At 39.8% G+C, this 27534-nt stretch overlaps 1 protein-coding gene across 5 annotated transcripts in view; it reads right to left on the minus strand.

The window, feature by feature from the left end:
• Positions 1-27534, minus strand: part of MLH3 (MUTL protein homolog 3) — a 474897-nt gene that overhangs the window by 213610 nt on the left and 233753 nt on the right. For all 5 annotated transcript variants that reach the window (XM_089372967.1, XM_089372964.1, XM_089372965.1 and 2 more), the window contains one exon: positions 52-130. In XM_089372967.1, coding sequence (XP_089229093.1) covers positions 52-130 — 79 coding nt within the window. The remainder of the gene's footprint in view (positions 1-51; positions 131-27534) is intronic.

Consider the following 27534-nt stretch of genomic DNA (forward strand, 5'->3'; position numbering starts at 1 on the left):
CAATGGAATATTAGCGAATAAGCATTTAGATGTATATATAATATGTAATACCTTGTGAAAAGTCAGCAGAGGGCTTTCCCCAAATGTCCTGGATAACTTCATCAACAAAGGAAATAACAGGTGCCCAATCCTATAAAGAATTGAAGTGAATTTCATGGTGGTCAGAATGGGAGTAACTTTTAACTTTGTAGGAATATTAATTTTGCGAATGTAGCCCTCAACCACAAAGGAATTGATCAAATTGAAAAATATATGCATCACTTTCTTCAGGGAATGCCCGAAACAGTAACCTAACAGATAGTGGGTCAATTCTTACAAAATGTTTAAATATTAGTAAATTTAGCAAGTACAATGTGCTATTCTCATGTCAAAGAAATTAATATTATCAATGTACATTGTACAGTCATTGCACTGATGAAAGCAAAGGGCCTTGCCTATTCAAAAACTATACAATTTGAATTTCCATTTCACTTATAACCCTAATTTGAGTTTTATATTTGTGCAACGTCAGCAGAAGATAAACCAAGACTCCATATAATATTATAAACTAACACTGTTTCATTTGCATAAGAGAGATGGGGATAAATATTTTTTCACAAAAAATGAGCTCATGCATATTTACTATATACAGATATATTATTCAATGTCATTTTATTATATGTCGTTGTTGATGATGATGATGATGATGTTTACCATTCTCCAAGACCAATAAGTATCAAACAAAGAAATCGAATCATACTAGATATTCTTTAGAATTTCATTTCTATGTTTGGACATGGCGGAAATAAAAGTGCCAAGATCATTATGGTTTTCCCAAGTGGGCAGATGCTGAAGAATAGAGAAGTTATGAAACAGGGTGGAGTTATGTTGTATTTTACTAAGGATAAGGCAAGTTAGAAGGAAATCGAACTCATCCTCAACCTCCTTTGTATCACAAATTGTTATGTAAAAAACTAGTTAGTTTTAGGTTTATTGTTTGATTTTAGGTTTAGTTAGACGAAAGGGCACGATCATAAGATCATGCCCTTTCCCAAAGGGTGCCATGGCGGTATATAAGCCAAAAACCCATTGTAAATGATCATCATCTGTAATTCATCTTATTATTAATAAAATATTTATATATCTATTTCTGTGTTTCATAAGTTCTACGCTTCATCTGGTATCAGAGCGAGTTCAGTCCTCGGGCTCTATTTGTCTACTGCCATCGATTTCCTTCTGTTGCCACGGTTCCTTCATTCATTTAATTCCATTGGCCAACTGTGCAACCACACCAATCTTCCCATCGTCTGCTGCCCACCGCATCTGCACTCCGTTGTTTCCGTTCGACTGTTATTTACTGTCCCCGCCATCCGCTGTTAGCATGGTTCCCAGTGCTCCACTACTTCGTCGTTATCCCTGTTGTTGTCTAATACCCCGTCCACTGTGCACTGTATCTTATTAATTTGTTCTCTGCCACTTCCTTGACATCGTGCCTGTATTCTGCCTGGGTGTCGTGAGAGTGTGCCGGTGTCTGTGGGAACAGCGGCTGAAGGCGACGTCGTAAGCGGAAAAATATAATTATACAGACAAAACCCCTGGTCGCTTGAAGCAGTCTCTCATCCATCGGTGCCCTGTCCATTTTACGCGGTCTGAAATATCCACTGCCGCTGTTCGATTACTTGCCTGCGGTGATATACGCTCGGTCAAAGTCGAACGTGACGGTTCAACGGAACGTGACTAGCCGTAACATAAATAATATATATATATATATATATATATATATAATATATATTATAATTTAATTATAAGTTATATAATATATAACTTAATTTAGTTATAAGTTTTATATATATATAAAAAAAAGTTAATTTAATTAATTAAATTTATTTTAATTAATTAAAATTTATATGTATAAAATTTATTTTAGCTAATAAAAGAGGGGAGGAAAAATATTTTAGCTGGCAAATAAATACATGCCCCCACAAACCCGCTCAATGTCGACAATGACAATGGCGGATTTCCAAAAAAAATTGTTGGATGCGGAGCATAGGATAAATAGCAACCACGATGAGGTCAATAAAAGATTAAATGAATTCCAGATCAAGCTTGGGGAGCAAGCTGATGAAATCAAAAATCTTCACGATACGACAAATCAAATAGAAATAAAGATGGAAAATTACCATGTCCAGACAGAAGCAGGCATCAGAGAGGTCTTAACAATGCTGAAAATTCTGTGTAAAAGGTCGAATTGTACACCCGAACAACTACTAAAAGAAGGTGAAGAGAATCAAGAACACATCTCGTCAGATTCAACTAAGTCCACAGACTCTCATGACAAAGTTGAATCCCCAAAAAAATCAGCGACACCCCACCAAGAAGCGAGTAACACAGCCTTTACAAACAAGCAACTCTAGGATAACTTTACCAATCAACACCCTTTTTTCGCTCAACCAGTAGCAACATACCAGCGAAGGGCAAAAGTCGAGATGCCTAAATTCGATGGAAACGAAAAAAACAATGTTGCATGGATAAATAAAGCAGAAGAATACTTTGAGATATATGACATCAATGACGATGACGAAAAGCTCAGGCATGCATCCATGAAAATGGAAGGAGAAGCATATAACTGGTATATGTGGTGGAAAAAGACAACACACGTCATTAGCTGGAGAAAATTTAAAGATGCATTCTTCAAAAGATTCCAAGGTGTAAAGGAAGAAGAATTCTTTTCAAAACTCATCAAATTACGACAAAAAGGAAGTGTGGATGAATACACTCAAGAATGGGAGACCTTAGTAACACGAGTACCTGGGTTATCAGAATCTCGTCTAATTCAGTCATACATCTCGGGACTCAAAACCCATTTACAAGCAAAACTTGAGATGCATGACATTACATCTATAGAAGTAGCAAGACGAAAAGCAAAAACAGCCGAAAAGAAATCCAAACCAATATTTTGGTCAAAAGCGGAAAAAACTTATGCAAGACGAAGGATACCCCAGTATGTGGACTCAAATAGTACAAGATATGTTCCACCACATCGTAGTGAAGATGAAAAACCTAATGTGGAAATGCAAAGGATAAAAGAGGGTAAATGTAAACGTTGTGGTGAGAAGTGGGACCCCAAACATAGATGTGCTAAAGGAAAAGAACCAAAGAACCTATGTAATTGTGAAGCAACCAATGATTCAAACAATGAAGATTATGACATAGAAGACACAGAAGACGCCCCAGAATTCTCACCAGAATTAGATGATGGAAGTATTCCACAAGTGTCATTATCAGCTATGACAGGTATATCACAACCTCAGACTTTAAAGTTAAAAGGACACATAAAGAAGAACAACGTAGTGGTTCTCATCGACTTTGGAAGCACACACAATTTTTTAGATGCAACCGTGGCAAAGAGACTCAATATCTTTTCATTTCCCTTACCAAACATGAAAGTGATGGTAGCTAATGGTAAGAAGATTGAAAAGGTAGGGAAATGCCATAAGGTCAATTTGCAGATTCAAGACTTTAATCTAGAGTCTCCATTCTTCACGGTACCATTAGGAGGAGTAGATGTAGTCTTAGGTATCCAATGGCTACGAACTTTAGGTACTTATGCCGCCAACCATCAAGTACAATTTATAAAATTCAAATGGGGAGGTCAGAAGTACAAGCTACACGGATTCCAAGCACCAGAAAATCAAGTTACATCATCATCCCAGATGATGAAGCTGAGTCGAAATGGAGCACCTGCTTATGTAGTACAATGTCACCAATTAGAAATGTCATCTGCAAATATGACCAGTGAGGAGTCACCAGAGATACAAGATCTAATTAGGAAACATGAAGAAGTATTTCAGGACCTACCTATGAAGATGCCACCTAATAAGGAAATTGAGCATACAATTGAAGTCAAGGTAAGATCAGACCCCGTCAACATCAAGCCATACCGATATCCACATCACCAAAAAATGGAAATTGCAAGATTATTCCAAGACCTTTTAAAATGTGGGACCTTGATCATCTTGGAATATATAATCAAGTGGAAGGACTTACCAAAGAAGACGCTTCTTGGGAGAATGAAGCACCTTGTCAACAACATCCGTCGTTGCGTATGCTTTGAGGACAAAGCATTCTTTCGAGAGGAAGGCAATGTTATGTAAAAAACTAGTTAATTTTAGGTTTATTGTTTAATTTTAGGTTTAGTTAGACGAAAGGGCACGATCATAAGATCATGCCCTTTCCCAAAGGGTGCCATGGCGGTATATAAGCCAGAAACCCATTGTAAATGATCATCATCTGTAATTCATCTTATTATTAATAAAATATTTATATATCTATTTCTGCGTTTCATAAGTTCTACGCTTCACAAATTTTCAGCTTTGCTCATCCCAATATGTTTTTGGGTTGGTCAATAACCAGTTTCACTATGGAGGTAATAAGCATTTGTTCTCTATTTTTGCAATATTCATTTCGTTCTTTAAATATTGGAATAGTAGTTTTGATCAGCAAAATTGGGATTTATAAAGTCTGTTTCATTTCAATTTACTCTTATTGATGTTAGCATTGTCATCCCAGATCTTATCTTTCAACTTCATAGAGATGTAATATTTAATATTCTCGATATTACAAGCCGCAGATTCTCTATCCCAACATCTTTTAACCCTGGGGTGGCTACTGCTCATGCTAGAAACAATAATAGGGAGCTTATCTTTGCTCAATTGGAGTAATCTGTGCTTATTATGCAATAACAATAGTATATACATATATTATGTAGTATTATTATGCATTATACTATATTATAATAATTATAGTATATCATATTATAGTAATATAGTAATATTTTATCACTTATATAATTTTATAGTATATCAGGTAGCATATTCTATATTATACATATATAAATGTTTTTTAATAAATTACATATGATATATATATTAATAAGGCAACACTAAAAGAGAAAAAAGCTAACCCTCCTAGCCTCCAGACTCTAAATTTTGACGGTGCTTGTAATAAAGATGGAAATGGGGCAGGACTTCTTGGTTCCCCTAAAAAGAAAGAGTTCCTTTATGGTTTTAAGCTTGAATTTGAATGCACAAATAATGTGGTTGAATATGAGGCGATCATTCTGGGTTGGATACAACAAGGAAGATTGGCATTAAAGTTCTCGAGATATGCTTCACTTCAAGAGCTCATACATGGCACTTTGGATGGAATTGCATGGTCAAACAAGAAAGTTCCAAGGAGACATCTTGCTTGAGGAGGGGGCAAGTGGCATGTCCATTCTTTGTCCTTTTATTTTAATATTCATATCATACTTCTCTCTATGAGTTCATTAGGATATATTATATTTTATGTTTTCCTAGGAGAGATCGTGAATCTAAAACTTGAATATTATTATTGAACTATTGTTGAGGATTTGGTTGAAGGCTTGGAAATTCAAGGGTTTCCTTCTTGTCTAATGGGAGGCCCATGTTTTTATCTACACTCGCTGAAAGTTGACACTGAAAGTTGCTTGCAAAAAAATCTGCTTCAAAGGCTATTTGTTAAGGGTTACTCTACTCCGATAGAAGGAAGGCCCTGTTACCCCTCATTTCAATAGGGGTACACAGAGACATTTTTCACTTTGCATAATACCATTGCAAGCCCATGGATGTGAGCCAAAGCCTTGTAGGCCATCTAAGTTTTTGTATTGAGGTGTTCTAGGCCTATGGATCATCCCTTTGGTTCCCATTATTACCTCCTTTCACTCTGGATAGGATTGGAGGACTTAGAGTGGATCACAATGCTAATCATGGTTTATTGGGAGCATTTGGTTATGTACGGGCATAGTTGTGGGGGAGTGCCCCACCCCCCCCTCGAACTCGCTCCCGAATCACGCTCTGGGCGGGAGCGCGCTCCCGAAATCGCTCCCGGGAAAAATTTGCGCTCCCTGCCATTTTCGGGAGCGGTCGCTCCGTCGCTCCCGGAGCGAAATTTTAAGCCCGGGAGAGATCAGGGAGCGATTGCTCCCGATTGCTCCCGATCACTCCTGGGCATTAAAAAATCGCTCCGAGAGCATTTCAAGCGGCGCCGGGAGCGATCCGACGGGAAAAAATTCCGCGGACCTCAAAAAAAAATTAAATTTAAAAAAAAAATTGTCTTAAAAGCCCAATGGGCCTAAAAAAACTTCATTGTCACTTCATTGAGTTGAGTTTGTTGGAGAGCAAGAGCAAAGGAGCAAAGAGAAGTGAGGAGCAAGTTCCGAGGAGCGAGGAGCAAGTGCCAAGGAACGAGGAGCAAGCCTGCAGAGGTAAGTAACTTAGTAGTTTAGTTAGTTTAATTTAGTTAGGTAGTAATTTAGTTTATTTAATTTAGTTTAAAAATCATGAATTTAAATTAAATTAATTAATCCCAATAAATTAAATTAATTTGCAAATTAAAAACCCTACAAACATCAAACACCATGGACCTGGCTATATTTCTTGGCATTTTCCTCTTCTTGGTCCCTTTTATGGTTATTATGGTGCTGGAGAGTAGGAAACGGAGGGGCCAAACTGAAGAGGGGGATGAAGAAGCTGGAGAAAGTCGAATTGGTGAAAACCCCGGTGAGGAGTTGGAGGAGGGTGAACATGAACCTCTAAAAACTAAACAAGACCAAACCCCAATGTGGAAATATGTTAACAAGGCTGAAACAGGGAGAGGGGGTGGAACCACTAAATTTCAGTGCCCCCATTGCAACACTAATTACACAGGTTCATACACCCGTGCTAGAAGACACCTCTGCGGGAAAAGGCCATGGGATGGAGACAAACAGGAATCAAAACTTGTACAACGGTGTCAGCAGCGGATAGAGCCAAATACATAAGGGAAGAGGAGGAAGCCCAATACAAATAAAAAAAATCAAGGGGTTTCTTTGAACCAAGCTCACAATCACAAATAACTCCTTCAGCATCCTCCCAAGGCAGTGGATATGGAGGCACAGGGTCATCATCTTTAAGGCGTAGAACCATATCAGATTTCCTTGATGAGGGATGTAGGAATGATGTGGATTCAAAGGTTTACAGGTTTCTCTATGCATGTGGGATACCATTCAATGTTCTTTGCTCACCTTATTGGCACGAAATGGTTTCTGCCATAAATGATGCCCCTAAAGGATACAAGAGCCCTGGGTATGACAAGGCAAGAAACATTGGCCTTGATCATGAAAAAGCAAAAATATCACATTCTTTGAATAGAATGGCAAGTTCTTGGACTAACCATGGGGTGTCCATTGTATCTGATGGATGGACAAATGTAAAAGGCAAGCCATTGATAAGTGTTCTTGCTGTGTCTGTTAGTGGTCCCATATTTCTAACTGCACATGATTACTCGGACAATTTCAAGACCGCCATCAACATTGCAGAAGCATTACTTGAAACAATTGACCGTATTGGGCCATACAATGTCATCCAAGTCATCATTGATAATGCTCCTAATTGTAGGGCAGCGGGAGCAATTATTGAGGATAAATACCCCAACATATTTTGGTCTGGTTGTTTGGTTCACACATTGAACCTTCTGTTGCATGATATTGTCAAGAACAAAAATGAACAATACCAATGGATTGGTGATTTGTACAAGAAAGGCAAACAAATGATAAAATTTATTACAAATCATAGTAATACCCATGGCCTTTTCCGCAGTCACTCGAGATTGGAGTTGTTGAAGATTGCGAAGACCAGATTTGGTAGCTATTACCTCACCTTCAGGCGCCTTTTGAAGGTAAGAGAGTCATTGGCTAGCATGGTATCAAGTCCACATTGGCAGGTATTAAAGGAAAGGGCTACAAATGCAGCTGACAGGGGAGGTTTTGAAATGGTGGAGGAGGCCACTCTTGATGGTCAGTTTTGGACAAGTGTGAGGCAAGTATTGGATTTCACCAAGCCCATTTATCACATGATTCGGTTTGCAGATACAGACAAAGCAGTGATTGGCGAGGTGTATGAGCAGATGGATACCATGTTGGGGCAAATAAAAGATATTGTTCATAACAGAGATCTCGACTTCTACAAACTGATTCACGATTGTGTGTGAACGGTGGAATAGACTTAATCTTCCACTACATTGCTTGGCGTATATCCTTACGCCAAAATACTACTCTACATCTTGGTTGGGCCAACCTGCAGCAGGGGGTAGGGTTAGGACCAAACCCCATTTAGATCCAGAGGTAACTAGAGGATATTTGGAAGCATTAGAAAAGCTGGTACCTGACAGGGAGGAATGTGCAGTTGTGCGCCTTGAAACAGGCAGATACTTCAGTGGCACTAGTTTGTATGGTAACTTCCATGCAATGGACGACAGAGATAGATTTGATACTCTCACATGGTGGGAAACATATGGCGGCCAGGGACTTTTGCCAAAATTGGCAAAAAAAGTTATTTCACAGGTTGTAAATACTTCTTCTGCAGAGAGGTGTTGGAGCACCTACAGCTACATACATAATGTGAAAAGAAACAGACTCAATGAAAACCGAGCAGAAAGCTTGGTTTATGTGCACTACAACTTGAGGTTGTTGAGTCATTACTGTGATCGGGCTTATGAGGATCCCACATATAAAATTTGGGACAATCACCCACAGGATGACAATTTGGAGGATGGCATTGTAAATATTGAAGAACTGGAAGAGGAACTTGTAAGGAATGAAGATGAAGCAACTGCAGCAGCCATGCCACCTCCACCTCCACCTCCACCATCCAGTAGCAGTGCTCGAGGTCTGAGTCTTGTTCATTTGTTGTCGCCACCTCCATCTACACCCTCACGTGGAGGTTCTAGTTCTGGTCGTCGGTCTGTGCGGGAGACTCCTAGAAGACCACCACGACCTGCTTATACTCCTAGAGACTCTCGTGGCAAGGGCCACATGTAGATTTACAGTTTACTTGTCTTTTTTAGTTTCTATTAGACTTTAGTTTTCATAACTGTTGAGTTTTGAGTCCTTGACTCTTGACTCTTGACTCTTTGTAAACAATATATCACTATGACAATGAAAATTTGAAGTTTGAAGTTGGGCCTTGGCAATTATAACTCATTGGTAATGATTGTGAATTATGAATATGATGCTTCGTGAAAGACTAAAGTTGTTTCATTTCATTTCATTATTCATGTTTCATTTTAAAATTTATAACATTTCATATCATGTTAACAGTTAGAAGTTAGGACTTAGAAATATCAAAGATATTACTTCTTGTAATGGTTAAACTTAGCTTACAAGTACAACTTTGGTGATCAATGATGATAAATGTTATTGAATTTTCAATTTTGAAAGCTTGAAGTTGAAACTTTAAGATTGAATTTGATGAATCATGATTCATGAGACTCAATATGTTGCAGTGGTAATACGTATTTTACTAACTTGTGGACATGGTTGATGACGATTATAATTTCTAGATGATTGATGTGATATGGTTCAATGATCAATCTATGTTTTTTTATGTTTTTTATGTCTAATTCATCATTCTACATCTTTTTGTTGACATATATGTATCAAAATTAAAAAATATAAAAAATATATATATATATTTTTAAAAAATCGCTCCCGGATTCGCTCCCAAACCGGGAGCTTCTGAAAATGGTCGCTCCCGCTCCCGCTCCCAAGCAACATTGTGTATGGGTGATCACAGGTATAGCGACCAGTCCAGTCCATGTCATGCGCACCTATCTTACCACATGGTCATGTGTCATGGAGTTTGTATCCATCCATGGCCTTCACATAGTATTTATCAACCAAATCTCAACATGGCAATCTCACGGTTTTCAATAATTCACGTTCCTTGAGGCATCTACACTTCATGCATGATCACATCCTCACTAAGGGCCACGTGGAGGTCAAAGAAGAAGCTACAATGATCAAACTAGTCATTGGGCTAGTGGAAAACTAATGATGGTCAAGGATCCTGGAAATAGTCAAGCAATCAAGTCAAAAGAATCCAAGGCATTGGAGATTTAGCTAAATGGACCAAGTTGAGCCCCTTCTACTAGTTGTTGGAAGTCAATAAAGTGGAATGTTGAGTTAGTGGTAGGTCAAAGTGGAATGTTGGACCTATTACTGCTCAAACTAGCAGGGGACCTAAAGGGGACTCTTAAAGGGCAAATGCTAGGGACAAGGGCAAAAAATGGAGACTTAGCCCACTATCACCTCAGCTAAGGCTCCCATTTATTTATGGACTTTCACCGATGGGGGGAGGCCCGGTATATTATGGAGTCACTCATGAAGGATAAAACAATGAAAGGATATGATTGACCCAAATAATTCCTTTCCCAGAAGGACTTGAAGGATGGAGCTTGCTTGCTTTCTAAGCAAGGTACAATGTATTCTAGGGAAACAGAGGATTTAAGGGTTAGCTTTATGGAATATGACCTGTGAAGGAGTTTCCCAATCCTTAAAATCCTTATTTAAATTGGTATCCCGGATGGTTCTTGAAGAATTTCCTTTTCAGGGGAATGAGACCACACAGGACCAAGTGGACCCGGTCTAGGATAGGGGAATAAGTATAGCAACCAATGATGTTCTCACCCTAGACAAGGTGGAGAAAGGATCAAAGAAAGAATTCTCCGATGTTCCACCAAGTATTGGGGACGAGAAGGCGAGGGAGCGGGGAAATGCAAGAGCGGCCTATGTAAAAGCTCCCCACCAATTTTTAGGAAATGTGGGGGGACATCAAGGTCTTACAAACTTATAAATATAAAATATAAATCGAGGAATCATATAACCAAAACAAATTTAAAACGAAAAGCATGATCATTGATATCATTATCATATAAATTATAATCATACATCATACATGTAATTTTGTAACTGTACAGTGTAACTACTAGTCTACTAACTTACTAACAATGCACAATGAAAATAAATTATAAAATTATAAATGTTTAAAGTTTTAAACTTTAAACTTTAAACCATATTGATGTTCCACTTCCAACTATGAACATTGAATATTGAATAATATAAAAGTCAAGTCTGATACATCAGCGGCAACGTTTCGTTCAACGAAGGAGCAGACAAAAGGCTGCTTGGCGATGGCGACAGTGTTCAGTTCAACGAAGGAGCAAACAGAAAATGAAATGTGAAATGAACATAATGTAAACCCTTCCCGGTCGGTCAACAAATATTAAAAATTACGATTTTTTTGTTTCATAAAAAAAAATTGTGATTTTTTTCTAGGGAAACGACCCCTCAAGACCCCTTTCACCTAGGAAACGACCCCAATTGGAGGAAACAACCCCTTTCAAGTTTCCTCACGTACCCTATTTTTTGGGAGCATGGGGAAACGTCCCTCTCTTGTCCCCAAGTCCCCAGAGCGCGAGGGAGCTACGAAACTCGACCCCTAGGTGGGGGGACACGACCCCGTCGAACACTAGAATTATCACTTGAAGGTGTTGATTTGACCCTTTGAGGTACTAGCCTTGGGGATGTTAAGGCAAGTTTTGATCCCGGAGCTAGGGCTTGGCTTTTCTCCCAACTTCACCATCGAAATGGCTTCAAAATTGGAGGAGAGCTTGAGGAAATGCCAGCAAAAGAGACCCTACGAGATTGAACCTTTTGGAGGGCTAGCACGCCAGGAAATTAATGCCCTAGGTAGCCCAACTTGGCTAGACCTCGAAGAAGCTGAAAGAAAGTGGTTTTTGGTGAACACCTTTTGGTAGATCAGTGCCTTAATCTTTGGGAGAATGGAGTCTATGATGAATATGAATAAGATATCTTGGTTCCCAGTCAAGAAGGCCTCAAGACCACTTCGCTAGCCTTCTAGGTCAAGGAGAAACAGTCTTGCAGCTTTTATACTTCGATGCACAAAGGGACTGGCTTATCAAGGTCAAATTCTATGATAGACTTACCCCTAGGAGATTTCGTTCATATTACATGGCCCATACATTAAGAGATGCTATAATAGAGACAAAATTCCACAATTTTAAGCAATAAATGCATGCAACAATTAGTCCTAGAACAACGAAATCTCAGCCCAAAGTAAATGACAAAGTAAATGTTGACACCTAATCCTCAACGGATGGGTGAACTGGAACACGAACAGTCATCAAGAAGATGAACTGATCCGTCCCATTTATGTATATAAATGATAGTTAGCTAATGAATTATGCAATCAGTTTTTCTCTGCCCATTCTGGAGTTACCCTGGCCTGACATGGTATCAGAGCACAGGTCCCAGTCCTAAGAATAGTCGTAACTCCTTTTCTCTGCGCATGAATACCTGAGCGCTGCCTCTGTCATGCGTTTCATTCTCTGCGCTGAATACCTGAGCGTTTCTACCTCTGTCCTGCGTGTCATTGGGTCTCTGCGCATCGGTTAAAAAATCATTGATTGTCCTACGGCCTGCTCTCGCTCTCCTCCCCTTCCGCGTTATTCATCTCCCCTTCTGCGTTATTCAACTCTTCTGCATGCTCTATATTGGCTTCTCCAGCCCCGTCGAAGGTTTCCAGAAGCCAATCCATGTTGGCTGCAACCATTTCCTCGAAGCTCAGGAAGATACATGAGCGTGACCAAGTATTTTATGTGTTTTCAACCAACGTTATCGTGCCCATGTCATCGAGAAACCAGAAATGCATTAAAACGCGTGGTTTCAGGCGGCCTCCGTCTCGAAGATTCGATGGTCGTTTAATATTAGATGACCTTAGTTTTCATATCCCCTTCATTCCGATATTTCCATGAGTTAATGGGTTATCTCGCTTAGGGATTGTAGAGCCTCTACTTTACACTTGATTATCCATCATTACCTACAGTTTTCCCTCATTCATCTCTCTCTTTTGCCTCATTTTCCTTGCAAACCAGCCCAGATCATTACATTAGATGACTTTAAGCATGATTAAGGAATTTTGCTAATGTGTGACTGTTTTGTTTAGATTTTGACATATTTACAGGAATTCCGCAGCCATCTGATAATTCCGCAGCCATCTGATGATTCCGCAGCCTTTTTGTTAATCTCAAGGTTCCACGTGTCATTTTGCCAAACGAGCCACATGGGCACTTAGGAATCAAGGTGCTCGAGGTTCCTGTGCTATTGGTTCAGCCAGCCACGTCATCTGTACCTCCGGTCAACGAGGGTCAAGTTACGGTCAACAAAGGCAGCTTAACAGTGATGCGTAAGTTGTTGGGTCACGTCAGTTCAAACGGTGATTTGTCCGTCTTACGCAGGCTGTGGGGGACATAATCCAACTCTGGATTCAATGCCCATAACGACCAGAACCTCCAGCTCATCCATGAGGCTTATGACGTGTTATTGAACCTTAATTACGCATGACAGTTAGTTTATTTTTCAAGTTTTAGCTGTACGCATTAGGCCATCTTTCAGATGCCTATAAAAACTTGCGTCTGCGTACGCTTATGGTTACTTTTTAGTTGCTGTGTTTTATGAACTTGTTATCATTTTAGTGCATTTCAAGACTCTGTTTTAATAGTACTGTTCTAGCACTCTTGACTGTAATTTTCTGCACATGGAGTAATAGAAGCAGTGTTGTTCTGAAGTTTTCAATTCCTTGAGTCTTCTTTGGGTATTATGAATGGAGGGCCCCTGTTCATGACTGCCCTTGTATAGTATTTCATGTTTATATTCTTGCTATTTCTTTATTTTCCATTCAGCATTTCTTTTCTTGAAACATGTACAGCTTGATTCACTTTCATGTTATTTCATTTCCAGCCTTTATTTTAAGCTGATCAGTATTGTTCTTTTGCAGGTTTTTAACCCGGGATTGTTTTTGTGTTTATGTATTTGCTTTATAACTGATGGTATTTTCAGTTGACAGATTCAAAGTTGCTGCCTTTACTTTCATAGCTGATTTTTAGTTTAATTTCTCAAAGTTGTCTGCTAACATATGAATGGTCTCTTTATCACAAATTGTTTATCTTTTAGAGATCAGAATCCTAATAACTTACAGCTGGCTTTGAGTACTTTTTAAACTAATCTTTAACTACTTTCTAATCGTGCTTTACATAGTACCATATGATAGAAGCAGAGAGTTAGAAAGAGCAAAACATTATAACTAGTCTTTAAAGTAGATTCTTCTTATTTTTGATCACTTTTCTAACTCATCTTTAGCTACTTCCTAATCGTGTTTTACACAGTACTATGTGTTAGAAGCAGGGAGTTAGGAAGAGATAAACATTATCATTGGTTTTTAAAGTGATTTTCTTACCTTTTATTTGCAGCAGCATGAATGGTGTCTAGTGCCATTAGAAAGTGGTTCTTTGCTTTCAAGTCATTTCAAGTTATTTATTTCTTTCAAGCTTTTCCTTTTCAGCAAGTAGTTAGAAACCACTAATCACACACTCTCACCCATCTAGAACTCACCTTACACACACTATCACTCATCTGTTTATAAATCATCACTCCATCTTAGGAAGATAAATTAACCACAAACAACACCCCAAACGACAAAAAGCTCTAAGAGGTTGCTTAAGTACATATAGTACACCTTCACTTCATCAGCTTACGAGCCCCGGGTTGACAATTAATGACATCAATTTAGGAACACTAAATTGACTAAACAGGGATGCATGGAAAGGAAGAGTTTGTGCTCTTATTTATTTACATTGTGGTGAATTCTGCAGTAATCTATTAAATTGTGTTATTAGTTAACTTGGAACCTGCTATAGACGTCCGTTCAAGTGAACATTACAAGCTCACCGAAGAGAATGATTTGGGATTGAAGTGGCTACCTTCTTTTATTATTATTTTATGTGCCAAGTATCGGGAATGAATGAGATGTGTCTGAATCACATTGAGGTCGATGCAGCAGCTCTTTAGCATTTTTTAACAAACTGTTCAAATATTGACAAACATTTCCAGCATAGACGTTGTTAGATCAAAGAACAAGAAGAGAAATCGTCTTTTCTCGAGTATTTCTTTTCTCAAACGCTATGCCCGATTCAATGGTCCATCTTCACTGGACGTTTTGTCCCAGAAAGTTATAAGGTGAAACCGAGTTTGCATCATTGTAATTTTTAAGTATTCAGATAATCTTGTAAATATTGAAGTTATGATATGAGTGAATGTATGGATGAACAGCTCAGGTCTAGAGAATCAAAGGGATTTATGGTGATTTTTTAGTCTTTTCAGTGAACTTTGAAATTGTAATACCGTTGCTGCTCCAACTTTGTAGAGCTCGCGGTTAATACCGTTGTTGCTCCAACTTTGTAGAGCTCGCGGTGAATGACTGATTATTTTTAAACAACCAAAGTTATTTCCCACAGAAATCTTTTGAGTACAATTTCACTGTACATCAGCAAAAGTTTTTTTTATATCAGCAGAAGTTTTTTTTACAGAATGCATTCAATCATTTCTATGGTAGGAATAGTTCTCACTGGCAAGGAGAACTATTCTGAATGGTCTCGGATGGTAAAACACACCCTCATCTACAATGAGCTGTGGAAAGGAGTGTGTGTCGGAGAAGAAGACAAAGACCCTGTGCAGCCTACATCAGATAAAGAACTTGTCATTTGGGAAAACAAGAACAGCAAAGCCTATGCATTGATCGCAGCATCTGTAAATGAAGAAGTAAGTTGTCATATTTCATCCTATTCCACTGCCTTTGAAGCTTTACAAAAGCTGAAAGAACTCTATGATTCACATTCTGCACTTGAAGTTGTCCAGCTCATGATTAAGCTCTTCACTCTTGAACTGAAAAATAATGATCCCCTTGCTCTTGCATCTGAAATAAAGTCTATAATGCATGATATTAAATCCACTAAGGTTGAGCTGGATATCTCTCTTATTGCCTTTCTCAAGGCACTCTATCGTACCTACTCCAATTATCTTGAGTCTTTACAAGCAAATGGAAATCTTAAAGACATAACCTTTGAGTCTCTTGTGAAAAAGTTTGCTGAAAGAGAGAAAGCCTTTGGAAAAAAAACAGTCCCTGAATCTTCTGAAGAGACTGTTTGCCTTGCTCATAAAGAAAAGCATCATGCTCAAGATTCTACAAGAGGAAGAGGTGGACGAAGAGGAAGAGGAAGATACTTCAGAGGCAGGGGGGGCAGACATTCTCAAGCAAAAAAGGCAGATCTGCATTGCATTCGCTGCAAACGAAATGGATCACATGATGCTTCTACATGCAAGCTACCATGGGACAAAATTGAGCAGAGAAGAAATCAGCAGAAAGGTAAAACTGATGACACAGACAAAGGTAAAGCACCTGAATCCGCTCACTATATTGAGGCACAATGTAACATTGGAGTAAATGAATATTTGTTTAATGCTTCACTTGCTTCTTCGAAAAATGACTGGTTGTTTGATTCAGGAGCAACCTGTCATATGACTCATAGGAAAGATTTTTTTGAAGATTTCACTGACAATGTTGATGGAGCAGTATACTTTGCAGATCAGTCAAAAATCAAGCCATCAAGGCTTGGCACAATCAGGCTTAAACTGCCTGGTTTTCCAGACTTTCTTCTGGACCATGTTCTATATCTCCCACAGCTCAAGAGAAACTTGTTGTCCCTGGTCCACATCCGCCAGCAAGGTCACTCCATTCATATGTTTGATGGCAAGCTTGAGGTAAGAAAGGCATCTGACCACTCACTTGTCATGAGGGGTATAGAAGAAGAAAGACTTCTTAAACTGCAAGGAACTTCTGCTCATGCACAACATTTCTCATATATTTCTCATCATGAAGAAGGTACACTTCCGTCAAGTTTATTATGGCATGCTAGATTTGGACATTTAAACTATGATAGTCTCTGCTTGTTGAAGAAAAATGGTGTTGCTGGTTTGCCTACAATTCCTAGAAAACATAAGCAATGTGATGCTTGCATTCTAGGAAAGCATAGCAAACAGTCTTTTCATGATTCACATTCAAGAGCACATAGGAATCTTGAACTCATTCATTCAGATTTATGTGGTCCAATGCTTGTTCCTTCTGCAAATGGAAATAAATATATCATGACATTTATTGATGATTACACCAGAATGTGTTGGGTTTATTTATTGAAGAACAAATCTGATGCTTTTCAAACATTCAAGAATTTTCATAAATGGATTGAAAATGATGCACAATCTCATATTGGGTCTATTCGCACTGATAATGGAAAAGAATATACATCAAATGAATTTGAACACTATCTTCGCCAACATGGGATTAAACATCAAAGAACTGTGCCTTATAATCCTCAACAGAATGGTGTAGCTGAAAGAATGAACAGAACAATTTTGAATATGGTACGATCCATGCTTTTCTTCAAAAATGTAAAGATAATGTTTTGGGCTGATGTTGTTCTATGTGCTGCATATATAAAGAATCGATGTCCATCTAGTGCTATAAGAAACAAAACTCCTTATGAATTGTGGTATGGACATGTTCCTTCGGTAAAACATCTAAGGATCTTGGTTCCACCTGTTATGCTTTAATACCAAAGGTACATAGAAACAAATTTGGTGCTAGAAGTCGTAAGTGTATCTTCCTGGGGTATTCAAACACATCTAAAGCATACCGTCTCTATGATGAAGTAAATAAAAAGTTTGTTGTATCTAGAGATGTCATTTTTCTTGAATCATCCAAATCTGACAGTGTTGTTGAGCAGCAACTTGATCGCTTGGATAGATGCACAAAAACGAAATCATTTCAAGAGTTTGATAATCAGATTCCACATCTTGAAGGGGGGATCCCTATACTAGATCAACATGTGGAATCTTCTTCTGAAGAACAATCTCCCGTGCATGAAACTCCAACGCCGGATGATCCCTTAAGTGATGTAATTGATATAATTGGGAGACTCAACCTTGATTCAGTCCCAACTCAATCAACAGAGCCGCCTGGACCATCTCAGAAAGGTCCCCCAAAGTGGCTGACAAAGACACTTGAAAGTGTTCATCCTGATGAAATTGGAAAAACAGGAACTAGAAATACAAACCGACAAGATGGAGGTGATGTAGATAACTCTAATTCACCTGTTGATATGGATGTTACTTATGATTGTGAATTGAACTTGTCTACAGATTTTGAACCAACTTCCTTCAAAGAAGCTTCTTCTCATGATGAATGGAAAGAAGCGATGCAGAAGGAGTATGATGCCCTCATAAAGAATGGCACTTGGAAGCTGGTTGATCCTCCATTTGGAACCAAACCAATTGGCTGCAAGTGGGTCTACAAGAACAAATACAAAGCTGATGGCTCACTTGACAAGCACAAAGCTAGGCTTGCGGCAAAAGGTTTTGCACAGAAGGAAGGGGTCGATTATGAGGAAACTTTTGCCCCCACAGCAAAATGGGCCACCATCCGGACACTCTTTGCACTAGCTGCTCAGAACGGTTGGAAAGTCCATCAAATGGATGTAAGAACTGCATTCTTGAATGGAGATCTAAAAGAGAATGTTTTTATGTCCCAGCCTGAAGGATTTGCTGTCAAAGGACATGAACATAAAGTATGCAAACTTGTGAAGTCCTTGTATGGCCTCAAACAAGCACCACGAGCCTGGTATGAAAAACTAACTGAGCATCTTCTGAAACTCAACTTCAATCATTTTGATCTTGATGATGCAACTTTATTTGTCAAGAAAGTTGGCAAAACAGTTGTATATCTTGTGGTATATGTAGATGATCTTTTAATGACAGGGAACAATGAAAGCTATATTGCATCCATAAAGAAAGAATTAGGAAAAAGTTTTGAAATGGCTGATTTGGGCTATGTTCATTACTATCTTGGCATTGAAGTAACCCAACATCCAAAATCCATATTTCTTTCTCAAAAGAAATACATTGGAGATTTGTTAAACAGATTTGGCATGACAGAGTGCAATCCTCTTTCTACTCCAATGGAACAAAACTTGAAGCTCACATCTATTGAAGGAAAGGAATTTGAGGATGCAACAAAGTATAGACAGCTTGTAGGAAGTCTCATCTACCTCACTACTACCAGACCAGACATTTCATTTGCTGTTGGAATCCTCTCCAGGTTTATGCAAAAGCCTTGTGAGGGACATTGGTCTACTGCAAAAAGAGTTCTAAGGTACTTGAAGGGAACTCAAGACCTTGGAATCAAGTATACACAGGTGGACGACTTCAACTTGATTGGATACTCTGATTTAGACTTCGATGGAGACAAAGAAACTGGGGTATCTACTTCAGGATATGCTATGAGTCTTGGATCAGGAGCTATCTCCTGGAGATCACGCAAACAATCAGTACCAGCAAATTCCACAACAGAAGCAGAATATGTGGCAGCAGCTGAAGCAACGAAAGAAATTGTGTGGCTCAGGAAAATTCTTGAAGATTTGCAGGTAAAACAAATACAATCAACTCCACTCATGATTGATAACACCTCTGCAATAAAGTTGGCCAAGAACCCAAAGTTCCATGATCGTACTAAGCACATCAATACTAAATATCATCTGATCCGACATCATGTTGAGGCCAAAACAATCCATCTCCGTCATTGTTCCACAAACGAGCAAATTGCAGACATCTTCACCAAAGCGCTTGGAAGAGAAAAGCTTGAAAGATTCAGAACGATGCTTGGACTCACCAACATCCCTTCAGATTAAGGGGGGGAATGTTGACACCTAATCCTCAACGGATGGGTGAACTGGAACGCGAATAGTCATCAAGAAGATGAACTGATCCGTCCCATTTATGTATATAAATGATAGTTAGCTAATGAATTATGCAATCAGTTTTTCTCTGCCCATTCTGGAGTTACCCTGGCCTGACAGTAAAACAAGAATAACATTAAAACCATGTACTTACATGTAATAGAATATATCCAACCATTCACAATTGACAAGAGAGGAGCTCCAAGAGAAGATAGACCAATATCCACACATCAAAATTCATCCATAAAGCTCCAACTCATCCCTTAGAAAAAGTGTGAAAATCTCAAGAGAGATAAAAGATCCAAACCAAAGTGATGATGAGAAATGAACTCATCTCACTTGTATATATACACAACTTAGGAGTTTGAATTAGCCTCCTTGGCCTACATAAGCCCCAAAAATAAAATAATGTTCTAATAATTCAACCTTTGGTGACAAGCCCACCAAACTAGCTCATAAATGAAAAATTAAGCCTCTCAAGAGGTCAAATAATAATCTCTGCATGTTGTAGGGCCCTCAAAGAGGCTTGATGAGGTCCATGGGTACCACAATGAAGAGTAGGACTCTCAAAAGAAGTGGAGAATGGATTGGCCCCTTGTAATAACCTATGGTGCTCCAAATGACATGTGGGGGCACACAAGTGTCCTCATCGGTCTCCAAACAAATAGAAGATGCATATAGATCGCCTGCAAGTGCTAGGATAATGGTGTAAGTGATGACACATCATCGCGCAAGTCCTGGATCAATTGCCAATTGTATGGCGTAGATCTTGGGCCATCTGGGCATGATGGATTAGGTGCATCCTCCTCGTCCAATAAGTGAATCACGAGCAATCTATGAATGGTTGTGGGGATCCATGGAGTGAAATTTGATGTTGTGGAGTCCCATGGCTCTCAATGCTCACCCTACATGTGCCAATGTAGCCCTCTAGAGGATTAGGACCCCTTATAGGGAGACCAAACCCAAGATGGAAACCATTTGCAATCTTGCATAAGGTCCAATGCATCCTTTAGCCTTCCAGTACAATAAGTCATTAAAGAAATCGAGTAAATGAAATTACCAAATCACGGACCATAGGTGGGGACTTCATAATGGCCCGCCCTTCCATAATGGACTTCGGGATGTGCCAATGTCTCTTAAACTTCGAATGAGGTTAACCCAGTACCCTATTAGGTGGTTTCTACTTCTAAAGGGGATAATATGTTGAAGGTAAATCCTTCAAAAGGTGGTGGCATGTGACATATAGGTGAATGAAGTGGGGGATGAGAAGGAGCAGCCCTAGGTCACATGCTGGGGTACAAGGGTAGCTAATAAGAGGTAACCGCATACTTGGGTTTACAATGTATAGGAGGGAGAAATCGTGGTATATAAGGTGCCCCGACCTTGACTTTTCTACCCTTCTTTTTATGCCTTTTGCCTTTTTATGATTTTCTTTGATTAACTGCTCGGGGCTCAAAGGGTTAGTGTTGGAAATACGGAGAAGGGGGCTAAATCAGTATTTCTTTTCAATTGTTATTTTTACCAGTTAAATCAATTATATATAGAACACAAAATGAACAATAGGAATAAATGATTTTATTAATATAATATTCACAATAAATCAAATACAATATATATAGGGCTCCAACCTGTTGCCAAGCACCGACTTGGTCTTTTGTGAGGCTCCAACCTCTAAGGCACCAACCCTGTCTTGTCAAGGCACCAACCCTGGATTTAGGAAGCACCAACTCCAAGGACACCAATCGTTTCAATTCTAAGGCACCAACCCCAAGGACTCCGACCCTATCTTGTCAAGACACCAACCCTGTCTTGTTCGAGGCTCCAACCTTCAGAGCACCAACCCTCTGGGCTCCAACCCACCGCTATATTTTGTCTAGATATGTTTGATAGTAATTCTCTGCTCCCAAAATCTTCTTCACTAAATTTTTTGAACCTACAGCATCACTGCTATATTCATGACAACCTGTCTTCATATGAAGGAGTCTTCACAACTATTCATATTGCCCAAACAGAATCTACAGAAGTTGCCTCATGATGATTTTAAATAGCCATCATGATTTCCAACAATGTCTCCAAGATCTACTGATGTTTTTCAACAGGATATCTTTGATAGGTTGCACTAAGCCCTCAATGTCTGCACAAAGATAATTCTTTGTTTTCAACCCTCTGTTCTTTACTGTTGTGGTAACTGTTTCAGGAGTGACTACTTCTCACTGTTCTTACTGTCGCGATATCTTACAAACTCACAAACGCTTCAATGCTGGTGTTGTCTACTGCTCCCTTCAAACGATGACAGATGAAACTTTATTTTCCCTTCACAGAACTGTTTTGTACTTGATTAATTCATCACAGGTCCGAGCCTTTCAAAGATTAACCCAATCAACAAAATTGCTTGTCCTTTGGCTTCTTTCCTATTGGACCTTCGACTTTCTTCCTTCTTGCTCGATCTTCAACTTCCTTTGTTCCTTCAAGTTCACGAGTTGTGAACTGTTACTTCTTCTCTCTGTAATTGATGCCCGAATACATACATCAAGTGAAGCGTTTCAACTTATATATATATATATATATGAGTTTTGCCAATAAACGAAACGACCCGTTCATTGGTGGAGGGGCCGACTTGTGCATGAGGTGGTATATTAAAATATATTGGAGGGCCTTTTGTTAATATTCAATCAATTATAACTTAGCCTTTTTACAAAAATCACATTATAAGAGAGGCTATACCCATATTATAATAGAAGTCTAGCGGTCCCCATATGCCACATCATCGCTAATCGCAATCGCAACTTTTCGGAGGTCTCTTACTACACAATATATCAGAGAGGCCCTTTTTAATATTCACAAGGCCCATATGGAGGTCCCATGTTGGAATTTCTAAGTTTCACTGTTAGAAACCCTTCATGTACTTTTCTGATTTATTTTTGCCTACTTGTTCTGATTAATTAACAAGTTATTTACCATGTAAATACTGAAAATAAATACAAGTACATGCTCAAAACATTACAAATCATCAACTGAAGGAAAAAAAACAAGCACACAAGTGACACCGTTGTTTTTGGACCATTGTCCCCAGAAAAACCCAATGCGGGAAAACCAGTGCAGCGATCTGAGGGTTTTATTATTATGTAGTTTCTAAATACAATCTGGGTGCCAAAACCGGCTCACCCAACAGAGAATAATCTCAGCAGTAGTACCTCTCTACTCAAAAGCAGATATTCTGGCTGAAACCCCGAATAAACACTCCAACAACTCCCAGCTCCAATCTACCCCACGAAAACCCCATCGTCTGCCTCTAGGGACTATGTCAGCCCTTCCTAGCCCAGCAATAGCCCAATAACGCCTGCGTCAACCTCTAGAGGCACTATGTCAACCTCTAGAGCCTCTGCATCACCCACGCTGGCTCTCTAAGGCACTACGCAGCTCTCGGTTGCCTCTGCGTGGCCTTTCACTGGCTCTGCATCCCTCTCTCCTGGCTTCTGCGCTGATTCTCCCAGTACTCTCTCTACCTCTCTGCTTCTGTATTCATTGCCCCTCAGCTGCAACTCTGATCACTCTTTCGACTTCCTCAACAAACCCTGCCCCAACAAATTGAAACCTTGATCAACTCAGTGTATTCTCCAAGTGACCTTCAAGCCTCCTTTTATACTTTTCTTGTTGACAATTCAACGGTCGAGATTATGTCCCTAATCAACGACTAAGATTAATTTTGTTTTGATCCATGACTTTTGGACCATTTTAACACAGTTTTATATTAATACACATTAATATTTTATTTTCCCTAAGTTTAGACTTAGGGACTCCATTAAAAATATTAATTATTTTAATATCTCTCAAACTGTTTAGAATCTGCCCAAACCATTTCTGGGTATTAGAGATCTCATGTGCCTTAGCCTCTCCACCAAGTTTCAAGGCTAGAGCACATCTGATGCTACCCCAATCAACTATCCCTCTTAGTGAGGAATGTGCTAGTACTACTCCTCACTGAGCATCACCCTGATCATCCGGCATCGGTCCTTATGTTGATGCTAGGCCTGCTGCCCAACATCCTTTGAAGTTGTTGCATCATGTACTACTACCCATGGCCCTGCCACTGCCACTGTTGCATCTGTACAGCAACTCCCTCTGCATCTGTGCTGCTACCCATGGCTTTGCCACTGCCATTGTTGCATCTGCATCGTTCTGCCCATAGCACTACCACTGCTAACTATTGCACGCAACTCAGTTACTGAGAAGTAAGTAAATGATCTCCCAACTCTGACATCTCTGTCAAGCTAGAGATACCCTCAATGCTTAAACTCCCTTTGTTGCTAGCAAGTGCCCCTTCTCTGACCTCTGCGCTTCTGCAACAACTCCATGCATCTTGCACTATTGCCTCACATTGTCCTGGGAATCCTGCACTGTAGCTCCCTCTGTAGCTCCATTCGCATCTGTCTCTACTGACATCCGCCAATACTGCTACTCCTCTTCGGAGCTCCCGTAGCAAGGTATAATCCAAGAGGCTAGGTACCTTGAGGATCCTGCCCCTCATCGCCTGTAGTCCATCTGACTACAGCTCGATGTCTCCTTACTTTTGCTCAAGTGGTGTGTGAGCACTCATGGCACAATCATCATCTGTCTCCACTTCCTCCACCCTTGCTAGCACAACCCTAGTCTCAGAAGCCTCTCCTTTGCTCTTCTTCATCGGACACTGGCTCGCATAGTGACCCAGTTCCAACAGTTGAAGCATTTGTCCTTGGAGAGGTCCTTCTTCTTTCGTTTCTCCTGCTTTCCCTCAGATGCTAGGGCAACATCCACCGCCTCCTCTTTCTTGATTCTGACCCCCTTGTCGTTGCTTCCTGCCTTGGTCAGCCTTCTGATCTTTTCTTAGAGTTTTATTATTATGCAGTTTCTGAATACAATCTGGGTGCCAAAACTGGCTCACTCAACAGAGAATAATCTCAGCAGTAGTACCTCTCTACTCAGAAGCAGATATTCTGGCTAAAACCCCGGATAAACACTCCGACAGCTCCCAGCTCCAATCTGCCTCACAAAAACCCCAGCATCTACCTTTAGGGATTGTGTCAGCCCTTCCTGGCCCAGCGTCAGCCCAATAACCCCTGCGTCAACCTCTGGAGGCACTGCGTCAGCCTCTAGAGCCTTTGCATCACCCACGATGGCTCTCTGAGGCACTGCTTGGCTTTGCGTGGCCTCTGACTGGCTCTGCATCCCTCTCTCCCGAATTTTGCGCTAATTCTCCCGGTACTCTCTATACCTCTCTGCTTCTGTATTCACTGCCCCTCAGCTGCAACTTTGATCACTCTTTCGACTTCCTCAACAAACCTTGCCCCAAAAATTCAAAATCTTCATCAACTCGATGTATTCTCCAAGTGACCCTCAAGCCTCCTTTTATACTTTTCTCGTTAACAATTCAACGGCCGAGATTAAGTCCCTAATCAACAACTAAGATTAATTCTGGCTTGATCCATGACTTTTGGACCATTCTAACACAGTTTTATATTAATACACATTAATATTTTATCTTCCCTAAGTTTAGACTTAGGGACTCCATCAAAAATATTAATTATTTTAATATCTCTCAAACTGTTTAGAATCTGCCCAAACCATTTCTGGGTATTGGAGATCTCATGTGCCTTAGCCTCTCCACCAAGTTTTGAGGCTAGAGCACATCTGATGCTACCCCAAATCAACATCCCACATGCCACATTATTAACTGCAATCGCAATTATCCGAAATCCCACAATCGCAACTCTTAATAGCACCGATGTAACATGGTCGATATTCATAATGTCAATGAAACGGACGCAATATAATATTAAATAACAATTAATAAACTTGTCGAGTCCACAGCTTCATCGCAATCGGTGATCCATCGGGTCTATCACAATCGATGGTTCGGGGTCCATGCCCTTATCACAATCAGCAGTCCACAATACTATCGCAATTGGCGGTTTGGCCATGTCAACTCTTATAATTTGTGATATGACTCCCGACGAGGCAGACGTGATATAACATAACGGTGTATTGTAATGGTCCGGCGGGTCCACAATACACATATCGCAATCGGCGGATTTGGGGTGGTGATACATAATAAACTTTTATGGTTTGTGATTTGCGACGGATGCGATATTGTATTAAGGCATATTGCAATGGAACCATCGGGTCCGCAATACATATCGCAATCGGAGGATTTGAATGTAACAAGGCTTCAAGACTTGTGATGCGGTGGATGCGATATTGTATAGGGTTGTTACCATAACCTGTTTCGGGTCTGCAGTAATATCGCAATCGGGGTTTTACGCGGTGACAACCCTTTAAGACTTGCGATATGAAACTTTCAATGTGACAGATGCGATATTCCTTTAAAGCTTGTTCTATTGGAACGGTCGGGTCCGCAACTCAAATCGCAATCACAGGTTTTGTGCGGTGGCATATAATAAAGTTGTCGATAAAGCGCCGATATAAGCCGCCAATGTGTTTTGTGGTCTTTACTGTTAACTCCTCTGTTATGGCTTCTCTTCCGATAGCTCTTCTTTGATGGCTTCCGATAAACTGCTCTGATGGCTCTACTGCTTTTATTTTGTCTGTATATATGTATTTAATCCACTTGGATCTTCCATCTCATCATATCATCATATATCAAACATTCATCACTATGAGCATTATGATCAATGGGCATCAATAGGCAACATCATGTATCAAAGAATTTGCCATCACAAACACTGCTATATTGACATCAATGACATCCTAGATTAACAGTTAGAGCATGATGTATAAGATATAGCAGTGAATTCCCCCTTTTAAGGTGGGACAGTTCATCACCCACCAGGGGTTGGGACAATCATGGGCTCCTATATGATGAAGAAGGCTCATAGAACATGTAGGAACTAGGGTGATGGCCATGTTGATGGAGTAGAGCTCATGTATTGGCTTTTGCCCACGTGCTTAATGTATATGTCCCGACCATCTTTTGCATTTTGTGGTACATTTCCTGTTGAATGTGGCCATATATGCTTTTATCTTTCTTTTCAGCTGCATCAACCTACAGGATTCATTCCAGACCATGACCCAAGGTTTGGGCAAGGGGAAGGGGCAAGCTAACCCTATGTGGACCCAATGGAGGAATGTGGACCCAAGTGGGAGAAATTATCAACAATGTAATAATGAATGGAAAGAAGGTAATATAACGGATAAGGGAACGAGACCATGCAACCAAAATCAGGGTTTCCTGTGAAATACCATCCCTGGAACCAAATAGTCAGTAAAAGAGATCCCACGGGACTAGAATCCAAGGTTAATTCCTACAAGGGGTCTAGGGGACAAAAGCATAGACCTAGCCCATTTTTTCGTTGAATCCCCCCATTAATCCATGACCAAAAGTGTCCATGATAAGCAAACTACAATACTCAATTTCCAAATGACAACGCATACCTTTAGATTCGAGAGGCCCACTTTCAAACATATGATCATGGCAAATGGGCGAGGGCCCTGTCACCTGCACATATAATAAATGGAAAAACACAGGGCAACATGCTTTCGCGGCGTCTCATGATCGCACATACTAATATGTTAGGCCATAAAATAAACAGAAAATAAAATATGCATCTATCTACCATGAGAGAAATCATTTGATGTTATTTCAGATGTAGAAATCATAATGCTAGTGCAACCAACATATCATCACATCAATATACATATGCCTATCAGTATTATTACTCATGCAACAACTCCCAAGTCGAATGTAGACATAGTCACATGGATGAAGCGGGTGGGAGGCAAGAAAATATGATCTCCATCCGAGGTAAAGGGAAGTCCTAGGAGAAAGAAAATAGGTCAATCTAGAGGTCTCGAGCTTTCCTTCTAGGTACACAATGGTGGAATGAATGATCACTCTCAAGAACTCCTCATCACAATCATTGTTTGCAATATCATGCTTTGAAGATGTCACATGGTTGTGATGAGAGGGGAACGAAGGGTGAGAGAAAGAAGGAGTGCAACAAACAGGTCGCTCAATGTGAT

The sequence above is a fragment of the Pinus tabuliformis genome, chromosome 8, assembly GCF_031772625.1.
Source record: "Pinus tabuliformis cultivar Carrire ecotype Pingquan chromosome 8, CPIR1, whole genome shotgun sequence".
Taxonomy (NCBI): Eukaryota; Viridiplantae; Streptophyta; class Pinopsida; order Pinales; family Pinaceae; genus Pinus; species Pinus tabuliformis.